The following is an 11142-nucleotide window of genomic DNA, read 5'->3' as shown; positions in this document are numbered from 1 at the left end:
ACATAAACATTTTCAGAGTTAAGTAGCTTATAGGGAACAGCTTAAGGAACTTTTTCTGTTTGAATGACAAAGGTAAAACAAGAATAAGATCAAGATATGTATGTAACAGCGAAATTAACTTTTTGGTGAGACCTCGCACAAGACGTATTTGTATTTTTTTTTTTTTTTTTTGAAAATCAATATCAGTGGCAACCCTTGTTAAAAATATCAGCATCAAAGAATTTTTTAACATTTTGTTTGAAAATAAATTCCAAATGTTGTTCATTCTAGTAAAGCTTTTTTCAAACACCTTTGACTTGGTGCCCATCTCGTTGTATATAATTAAATTTTAAATTTTTTGTGTTAACTTTTTAGATTTGTGACTATTGAACAATTTTTGTAAAACAAAGATTTCGGTAAATCTCGAAAAAATTCGATAACTCAATAAACATTGATCAATTTCAATAACTCGATACATTCCGATAACTTAATAAACATGGATAATCGGTATATTTCGATAACTGCAAAACTTCAGTACGTCTCGATAAATTTCGATAACTCAATAAACATTGATCAATTTCAATAACTCGAAACATTCCGATAACTTAATAAACATGGATAATCGGTACATTTCGATAACTGCAAACTTCAGTACGTCTCGATAAATTTCGATAACTTATTGATCAATTTCAATAACTAAATAAACATAGATAATCTGATATATACATATGGATTTCGATAACTGTAGACTTCGGTGATAAGATACTTGATAACTTTCGATAACTAAATTTCTGATGACAGGATATATTTCAATTCTTATCGAAAAATTTCATTGAATTTTCTTACCCTTTCAGTTATCCTAATTCTTGTGTATATTATGTAAACTCATTATTTTTATGTTCGTCTTTATCTTCAATTTTGCCTTTATCATTTCTTTATGCATCTTCACATTTATGTTTTCATCTTCATTTCTAATACGAAGTAAAACAAAATGTGAAAACAAATCAAATTGAACAGGTTGCAACCACAACTACATATACACAAATATGGTAATTTTAAAACGACGATTTCGGCCGTAATTTTCAACCAATTTTGAAACCATAAAACCTCTCCTCATCTACAGAAAAATACCATTTCCAATAGAGTTCTCGGTTCGGGGCAAACGCCAAACGAAGGCGGCCAAAATTTCTGTTAGCGTATTAATATATAGATGTGCATAGATACCGACTTTTAAACCACACTGAATTTCGAAAGAAAATAAGTTAGGGCCTTGCTGTATTAGGAAGGGAAGTATGCAGTATGTACATACTTAGGTATAGTGATAAATATGTATGTATGTAACTGATGACAGTAATAACAATGCGTCGACACAACAGTTTAAAATAGAGTAATCAATTATATAAATGACTTATTTATTGCCTGTGTACATAGATATTTAAGCTTTGTAGGCGGATATGATGTGCATATGTACAAACATACATATATGTATATTTAAAGAATTACTATAATATAATAATAGTTTTTCAATTGCTTTAAGTTCATTCAACTCTGATTGTGTGGGTTTAAAAATACTTTTACATATATGTTTTTTTAATATTCGCATTTTAATGACCATAGAGGCTACCTTATCTGCATTATTCAGAGCTTTCATGCATAGGTACAATAATTTACATAAGCTTTTACTTATGTACATATGCAGGTATGTAAATTTGTAGATAGCTAGTATATTTTTAAATTTTTTAGTACTATAGCCATGTGGTGACGCTCACGTGCCCTAACATATCAAAAATTTGCATGATTGCATTAAGGTGACCAGATGTGCGTGTCATACATACTTCAGAGTGTTATTGGCTATACTTGCACACATAGTTTATTGCACTTGATGTGTGTGTGTGTGAATGGACAACATAAAAAGTTATGAAATTTAAAAGGGTCAATTCGAGGTTAAAGTGGAGTTAAAACAATAAAATATTTTTTATATACCCCTATGTATACATACATACACGTGGTGTAATAAATATTAGGGTGAAGTCAGCAACTTAACCTTGCTTGTACTGCAGTTTTTTCCGGTTATCGTTAACTTCAACTGCGGGTAGGCTTAAGAAACGTGTGCATTGCGATGGGGTCACACCAAAGGCAGAAGAACGTTGGTTCAGTGAATTTAAGGGCACATGTGAAGAGGTGGTTAGAGTCGTTGGGTACGCCAGCGCGAGTTTAGATAGAACTTTAACTACTACAGTATCCAGACCGTAATAGTGCGAAAGTAATGCGGGTCTCTTGAGGCCTTTCCTCTGCAAGGGCTGTTGGTTGAACTCCGATGATGGTCGTTTCACGAGTCAAGAGTTGAAGAGAAGGATCTACCGACCTAGAACGGTTTACTGAGAGCATCTGAACCTCGCTATGTACGTGTTGTTCTAGCGACATTAAAAGCAGCGCACAGATGTCTGGAGTAGGGATGTTGCGAATGTGGAATTTTTGACATACGCGGATGCGAATGCGGATGCGGATGTTTAAAAGCTAACGAATGCGGATGTCATGATTTGGGTAAATAAAAAATGGAAAGGTTAATAATTTTTAATAATCTGCCTGAGTTTTGCCCGAAAAAAAATTCACCCGAAAATTTGTATTCCTCCCATAGTAAATATGTACATGAAAACCAAAAGTGAAAAGTGAACCGGTTCGGGGAAAATTAAACTCATGATAAATAAGACTGAATGTTTTTTTAGTACTTGAATTTAAAAATTGGAACATTGTAATTAATAAAAACTTTTTGAAGGGTCGTAAATCAAACCTGCGCCACTATATAACAACTCGCTCGAGGCGACAAACTTGAAAAACTTGAAACTTGGCAAAATTGTAAATTCTTTTCGATTGACACTGCACCAGTTGAGAGAACTTTCAGTTATATTTATTTATTTTTATTGCGGTGCAATAATTACTTTTAGAGAATTTCATCGGGTCTGCAAATGTCGGATGTATCCTCCTGACTTTCATCTTCATAATCTAGCATCATGGCACAATCGTTGTTTAAACACCGTTTTTTTTCGAAAGAATTCTTCATTCTCATTCTTTTGGTTATTTCGGAATTTGTCACGTCATCAGCGTTTTTCGGTTTTAGTTTTTATAACTCATTTTTAATGCTTTCTTCTGTGACTGGTTAGATATACGTCTGTGCAATTGCACAATATTCCAGGGACCGAAAATAACAGTTATTTTTTCCGAGTTAAATTTGACCTAATATTTTTTATTTCGAAATAAACGTCCTATCCGGATAATAAAGAAACCGCTTATCCAAATTAAACAAATTTGGTATCATATGAAAGGGGACTGAAATAGCTTTTAAACAGAAATATGAATGAAGGTCACCACCTCTACTATATTTTTTTATAACTTAATACTAAAGAAATTCAGGTAAATACATACCTGACCCAATATTTGTTCTATCCCACCATGCAAAACATGAGAAATAGGCAACAATCGTCAATGGCAACAAATTGGCGACTCACCGATTTATTGCTGTGGTGACAAATCGGCAACATCACTTCATTCATGTCAATTTTGAATAAAAAAGTTCTCAAAAATTCCGAAACTTATGAATATGGCGTCAATAGTATTGGCCAAAAGCATCTAAATTATGCTCAAGGACAAGATTGATAAAATAGGAAGCCTCACAGCGAGAAAATGAATTAATTCCGATTGTAAGTTGCAATTTGGTATACAAAAAAATAAATGAAGTATTAAAAAGAATAAAATTATTCCAAATATCGCCTGAAGCGATAAGAAAACGCTTCGCCCAGGCGAGTTGCCTTCGGCGGACGTTTTAGAGCGACCGGTAATAGGAAATCGATTCGATGGCAATATTACCGGCAATAAATTTGTTTCCGAGGGCGACACGTTTTCTTATTGCCGGCAACACAAATTGTTTGGTGGGATGGTAATTAATTAACATTTTTTATGGAAATATTTTTCAATGTGAGGCTTTCCTCTTTTAGACATTTCAATTTTAAAGCTATTCAAGTCCTCTTTCATTGGATACCAAACTTGTTTAATTTGGATAAACGCTTTGTTTATTATCCGGAAAGTACTTTTATTTCGGAATAAAAAATATTTGGCCAAGTTTAACTCGTAAAAAAATAACTGTAATTTTCGGTCCCTTCAATATTTGCATTCGCAAAAGATCCACATTGATTTTTGCGAATGCGAATGTTAAAATTATTGCGGAAGCTCCGCGGTTGCGAATGCGAATGCGAATATTCGCAGCAACCCTGGTCTGGAGTGGGGTTTTGTGGCATGCTTGTAGCTTGATCTCCTGTGTCTTACTTAACCAAATTGGCGCAGCATAGTTTTGAACCGGGCGTTTATTTATCATTTGCTGCCAGCGAGCGACCAGAGAAATTATTTCTGGCTCTGTACCTTATTGTCGATTGCGGTTGTGTGCGCGGAGAAAGGGGACAGACTGACGACTTTGTCATAGGAACTCACTCCCTGATTTCCGTAAATCCATAATGGCTAGAGTGATCACAGATTGGCTATGGATCTTGTTGAGGTAGTAGTACCCCTATTGACCCAATTGTTTTAGCACTGGCAAGCTTATTTCGCCGGTACCAATGCCTTTGGAGACGTTTGCCTTTCGAATGGCGACTCGAACTTCGCTATTGGTGAAAATAAGATGCGCACGCGATTTTGGCAGTTTGTATAGCCTTCTGATCACTCACCGCTTGTACTTATCCATCGTAAGATGGATTGATTTCGATCCGACGAGCCGCGATCACCGAATGAGAAATTTATACTTTGTCATTGCGCTTCGTCGTGTTGGGCGGGCGTGGATCTTACGGTTTACAAATGCTTACCTACGCCAGAGAAGCAGTGACCACCTTACAGAGAACTAGCGTTGGCCAACATGAAAATCTGTTGATGTAAGAAGAGTCATGAAAGTGCTTCCGGCTAGGTCCGAGGAAGCTTTGTTGAAGCGCGCAAGCAAAGCCGGCAGGTTTATGGAGCAAGATGTTTAAGCATTGGTGGTCGGATGCAATTATTTGCGGAGAACTTTGTATCCAGTGGTGCGTTGTTGTGTAAGACAGTCTCTTGGAACATAGCCGACTCTATCCGTAAATCCATGCAGACTCTTGAAGACGGTTATTTCCTCGATATTACTCTGGAGTCCGTTGCAGTTCATTTGTAGGATTTTCGTTTGCTTTGGGAGGCTGGTCGCTGGGCGGAGGGTGAAGGAAAAGTGAGGTTATCGACATTGGTCCTTTTGCGCTCGCCGCTATGTGCGATGCTTACTGGTGAAGGTGATTGCCAGTGTCAAAGAAGGTCAACGAATGTGGCCAAGGAGTTCTGCACCAGGGGTCGAATGAGTCACTTATTTACTCGAAACTGGCATTAACCAAGGTAATAATCGTCACTTTGCAATATATTCTGTGCTGACACAAAGAGCAGACAATGTGAGGAACCAAGAGCTGCTGCTATGCCCTCACACGGAAATTGCAGCGGGATGAAAGCGGGGTGTTGTTCAGGTGAGCTCCGCGGAACCCCTTAAGTGCTTGCTTCCACCGAAGAGTTGCGCGGTTTAGAGGCTGTAGAGGCAGCGGGTACCGCACAGATTTAAGAATAGCGGCCACATACCTTAAGTTCCATTCTCTATGCGACCTAAAAGCAGAATATCAGTTGCAGCAATTGACTCAAACCGAAGTGGGGCACAGATGGAACTGTCTCTGCCATAGGCAGCAGAAATAGGTTTCTGGTCTTTGGTTGGACTCACTGCTGGTCCGGAGAAGAAGGGTAAGGAACAAGCCTGAGCACAGGATTGAACGTTTTAACATAGAGGGTGTACATTAGGGTGATTGACTCGGTTTTTTTTAACATGTTTTCGCCGTTTTTAAATCTTTATTTTTCGAATATCGAATAAAGCGGATTTTTCATCGAGAATACAAATCTTGCGCTCTAAATAAAAGTTATGAGTTTTTCGAAGTTTTCAAGGCGTTTCCCAGTTTAAGTGATACCCCTAATTAGTTTTAAAATTGTATCCTAGTGTATTTTAGGATGAACAGCACCCGGATTCCAGCATTCGCTATCGCCAATTTTGATCGCTAAAAATCTCAAAAATAATATTGTTTGCCGAGGGGTGACCACTATTTGAAAAAAAATGGTCTGGTGTTGCAGTGAACCTCCAAGCACTCGGCTACGGCGGCAAGAGCACTACTCAAAACCGAAAAAATGTCAGAAAAATTGCTGTAAAGTGTTAAAAAAGTTAAAACAAAACCAAACGTGATTTTTTCACAAATTTATTTGTTTTACTTTTGATCTAAAAAAAACTTTGTACTTATTTTGCTTTGCTCTTTCCTAAATAAACCCAGCCAGCAAGAAAACTTACATTTTACGAACATTATGTTTCACGAGGGATTTTCGATCGGCGATATCCAGTTTCGAGTTCGTTTACGATGATTTTGCTGCCTGGGAAAGCTATCTTTGCTGTCAATAGTTTTATTGTAATTTTTGATCATAACTTCATACCAGCATAAGTATTTCACTGTATTAAAGCAATGGAAAATAAAACCGGTTTATTCGTTTTTTTTTTGTATTAATTTCAAAATTGGGTACCGGTTTTTGCAAATTTAAATTTTTCGAATATCTAGAAAACTGGTTTTGGTAAAGGGGAAATAATAATCGAAGACCCTAGTGTACATATGTACATAAATGTGAAAATACAAAAGATTCCAAAGTATTTTAGAAATAAAACACATTTTTGTTGCTGTACTCCATAATTCAAATTTAAAACGAGCTTATCACAATAGACTTTATAATAGGTTTTTCATGTAATGTTTTAAAATTAACAGAAGTATATGTACGTTAACTTTGCTACAATTTATGAACACAAATATATGTAATACTTCTATATTGGCAGTAAGCTAACTTCTCAATATGTAAGCATTCCGAAATCAAAGCGAGACAGTCTAGTACCGTGTTTGTCAATGTATCGTGTACTTGAGTGCCGTTTTTGTATATGTGTTGTGTACATGTTTATTTATAAACGAATGTATTCCTTTTCTTTCGTACGTGTTTATTGATATATCTGTACTGTAGTGTTTTCGGACGGTACTAGCTCTTACTGCCAATATAGGAGTATTACATATATGGGTTTACGCTTTTCCTGGCAGCAATTGAAATACAACATTTTTTTTACTCAAATCAATGACATAATTTTATAACTTAAAAAATATCTAAACAAGCGTTTCCATAACTATTAGATACAGAGTTACACAAATCGACAGACATTAAACTTCCGCATCGCTTGTACTCGGCAAATTTCACATATCCTCGAATACCATAAAATTTATTTAGTACTAAAAAAAAAACGTTTATCTTCTGAATTTTTACAGCAACAAGGCGATTCCCGCCGAGCCAGATGCGACAGTGAGCGGAGCAACAGGCAACCCAGAAATACAGCAACAGAACGCAACCGAATCTAAACAAGCAACCCCAAACTCAATCAAATCTGCAGCATACTCACAAAAATCAACCGCATCTGTGCAATCAGTTACACTCGACAATTTTAACGACAAGGCTTCACGAAATAGTGCCAGCGCAGACCAAGACGATACAACTGATAACAGCTCGCCTCTACAAATGGGTGCACTACAGGATGTATGTAGCGATAATGAATCCACCAGTCCATCTCCCACGAAATGGAGAAGCGACCCAGACGTCTTACAGCTGGAAGATGTTCAGGACATAACCACTTCGAGAGTCACATTGAGTGGCAATAATACGCCGCTTCAGAAAAACGGCAGCTTGGCCAGTTTGCAAAGCAAAAGCGATAGCATTAAAACTCAGCTTGGCGATACGCCTACCGTGTTGTCACGAGCACAATCTGCAAAGTCGTTGTTGATTGAAGAAGACATAGAGGATGATAGCAGCTTTGTAGTTATGGATGAGCAGCATACTGAACGACATGAAAGTCATATTCACGGGCAAGCACTTGAGAAAAGTGCACACAGTAAAGATGGCACATCAAAGAGCGAATATGAATATACGCATGTCGCTGCAAAAATGGATGATGCCGCATGCCAATGCAATACCGTGCCATCACAATCGCAAACACCCAGCAACTCACGTCCACAATCGCAAACACGTTCGCGATCACCTACAATAGCAGAGTTAAAAATTCTTTCGCGTCGCAATTCAATGATCAAATCCATGGAATCGCTATACGAGCGTCCACCGTCGAAGCAAGAGCTGATTTACGACAACACCAGCACTGAATCAGGTTCTGCAGCAAGCTCTCAACTCAATACCACCATACCTATTAAACCACAGCATACTCCGCTAAAGCAAAAGGCGAAAACATCACACTTCTTGAAAAATCATCGTCGCATTTCGCCCGTAAAGCAAGCGATAAAAATGCCACCAGCTGAGCTCTATCCACCAACACTGCAGCGCTTCGAAAAACCTCGTGATGCCTTGCTAAAGACTTTCGATCAGCTCGACTCGAGTAACTGGGAAATTATCATGCTGGGTCTTAAATCTATGGTGCGCATGATGCGTCATCACCCAGAGCATTTGGAAAATCAAATGCATATGGTTTGCATACAGCTGACACGATCGGTGCGTAATCTGCGCTCGCAAGTAGCGCGCGCCGCATGTCAGGCTGCCACCGAACTTTTCACGCTCAAATCGAAGTGTCTGGAGCAGGAATGCGATGATTTGGTATGTGGGCTGCTGCATCGTACTGCTGACACAAATCGATTTCTGCGTGCCGATGCGACACGTGCCCTGGAATCAATGTGTGATAATTTAACGCCAACAAAAGTACTTAACATACTCACCACAAAGGGTGCACTACATCAGAATGCATTGGTGCGTACGACTGCTGCTAAACTGTTGCATCGTCTTGTGGAGCGTCTGGGCAGTGATAAGGTGTACACGATGCAGCGTGAAAATCGTGATAAATTCTTTGTCACAAGCGCCAATTTACTCTTGGAGGGCAGCCTAGAAACGCGCAGCTACGCTAAGTCAATATTTCGACTGCTCTCCAATCATCCGAACTACAACCGTCTAGTCATAGAAGTGATACCAACGCGTACATATCGGAATGTTGAGAAAACGTTGAAGAGTATACGTTAAATAATTACTGAATTAGAGCGTATATTAAAATTAGTTTTGAAGTAATATAACCAATTTGTACATACAAGTGTATTTAAATAGTTTTTTGACGATTTTTTGAAAACGAATTGCTAACTGGCACATTAGATTAATTGTGATTTGATGACAATTGTAATTACACGTACATATTTTATTTACAGTTTTAGGTTTTTAGAATATACATACATATGTAAGTAATGTACATGAATCAAGTATATAAGTAATCAATATGAATATCGCAATTTAAATTACATATATTTAAAATGTATAAGATAATCGTTTTAATGGATGCATGCAAATACATATTTATGTTTTAATAAAGATGAACTGTTATAAATGATACTCTTCGTTTTATATTCACCTCTTTACTTCTTATAGTCGTTCGTGGCGGTAAGTATAAAAGTTATTTAGTAAACCTATACAAATAAATAAATTTACGCACTAAATGACTATAATTACATTGTTAAAGTTGTGCGATAAATTTCTTATTTTATTTGCTTTTATAATTAAAACACTACAAGAGATAAAAGTTAATTTATAATCATGTATCAATTCAATTTCAAATTATACCAAATTTCTTAAATAATCTTTTGAAACGCCACTTATAATTATGCCAAGGATCCAAATTATTTTGGTTGATGGAAGTTGTGTATGTATGTATATCAGCAAGCAATGTATGTCAACGTATACTGCCCCTACCTGTGATTATCATTAACAATGTTTGTGGTATGTCTTTAATTTCCATCATTTGCAATGACACCAACTTCTTTGCCGCCATCGGCTGCCCTCTGTTATCTACGCTGCCGACGTTCATCACGTTTGTAGGGATGTGAACGGGAGTGCGAGTTTGAATGTCTTGCGCCGCGGTCATTGTCAACGTCTCGTTCGCGTTCTCTGCCACCTCTGTCTCGACCTCTACCGCTGTTACCCTTTGTCCAGTCAGGTGAATTTGTCCGAAACGGGTTTGAAAATTGCGTCGAGTTATTGTTTTCGTTTAAACTTGGATCATAAAAACTTGGATAGCTCGTACTGCGTAACATATTATTATCACCTGGGCGGGGTGTGTATCGCTCGCAATCAGTGGGCAGTGAACGTCGTTTATTGGATGCATTCGGATCTTCTTGAAGCTTAATTGTTACCATTTTCCTGTAAAACGCTAACCCCGCAAATAACCTGATAGCATAAGGCGGAGTACAACGATGTGAATAAACAACGAATCCAAAACTACGTTGACGGCCACTATTGTCTTTTGGTATCCGTACCGCTTCGACTGGCCCTGCTTGCAGGAAAACCTCATAAAGTAGATCTTCGGTGACTCGATCATCCAAATTGCCAACAAAAAGCGTGCGTAACTGTTCATCATCCTCGTCGTCTGTGTCTGCAGCATTGTCTTCCACCATAGCATGTTGTGCTAAATGTGGCGGCCGTTGACTCAAGGAGTAGCTTGATGGTGCCGACATCGCATAAAGCATTTGATTTGCTATTTGTATTGCTGCTATCTGCTGCGCCTGCCACATTTTTGTAATATTACTGAAATAATTTGTCGATTTTACTGAGAGGAACAGAATCAAATTAATTAAAAGGAATTTTCCTGACCAAACCAATGCTTGTTTTTCGATTTGTTTGCCAAAATCCACGTTAGTGCTGCAGAATGTATTTTATTTTGACGTTGAAGGTACCGAGTATTTAACAGTGCTGCCGCTGTCTCTTCAATTGAAGTTTTTCACATCACTTTGGGTGCCTTCACTTCGTCACTTAATTTTACTTCACTTTACACAAATTATATATATCTCCAAAATAATTGATTCATTTAACCAAAATCAGCAATCTTTTGCTAAAATTCTTGTTAAGTAGTATCTAAGTATGGTAAAGAAACTTTTCGCAAAAAGCTACTCACAAACGCCTAATAAATTATATCTCCGCTCTGGCATCGGTTATTTGTAATAAGTTTTGATTTTCATTTTCATATGTATAATTGTAATAAAGCGAACAGAACTGAATGGATGGTTAAAAGTACTT

At 37.4% G+C, this 11142-nt stretch overlaps 2 protein-coding genes across 2 annotated transcripts; one reads left to right on the top strand and one right to left on the bottom strand.

The window, feature by feature from the left end:
- Positions 1 to 7361: 7361 nt before the first annotated feature.
- On the top strand, positions 7362 to 9463 carry LOC118751712 (the record flags this gene model as incomplete). The annotated part of the gene is made up of 1 exon (XM_036486525.1): positions 7362 to 9463. A coding segment is annotated over one exon (1744 nt), but the record flags the coding sequence as incomplete, so codon positions are not given.
- A 36-nt stretch (positions 9464 to 9499) lies between these two features.
- Positions 9500 to 10825, bottom strand: LOC118751710 (RNA-binding protein 7-like). The gene is made up of 2 exons (XM_036486523.1): positions 10720 to 10825; positions 9500 to 10653 (listed from the first exon to the last, which is right to left on the bottom strand). The coding sequence occupies exon 2, from the start codon at positions 10638 to 10640 to the stop codon at positions 9915 to 9917; it is 726 nt and encodes a 241-aa protein (XP_036342416.1). The 5' UTR covers positions 10641 to 10653; positions 10720 to 10825; the 3' UTR covers positions 9500 to 9914.
- Positions 10826 to 11142: the final 317 nt, after the last annotated feature.

This window comes from Rhagoletis pomonella, unplaced genomic scaffold (assembly GCF_013731165.1).
Source record: "Rhagoletis pomonella isolate Grant_MI unplaced genomic scaffold, Rhpom_1.0 Rhpom_scaffold_00926, whole genome shotgun sequence".
Taxonomy (NCBI): domain Eukaryota; kingdom Metazoa; phylum Arthropoda; class Insecta; order Diptera; family Tephritidae; genus Rhagoletis; species Rhagoletis pomonella.
This window is presented reverse-complemented; position numbering and strand designations above follow the sequence as displayed.

Bases quoted from the DNA above. Each gene is read 5' to 3' on its own strand.
- LOC118751710 (XM_036486523.1), bottom strand. From the start codon at position 10,640: ATGTGGCAGGCGCAGCAGATAGCAGCAATACAAATAGCAAATCAAATG.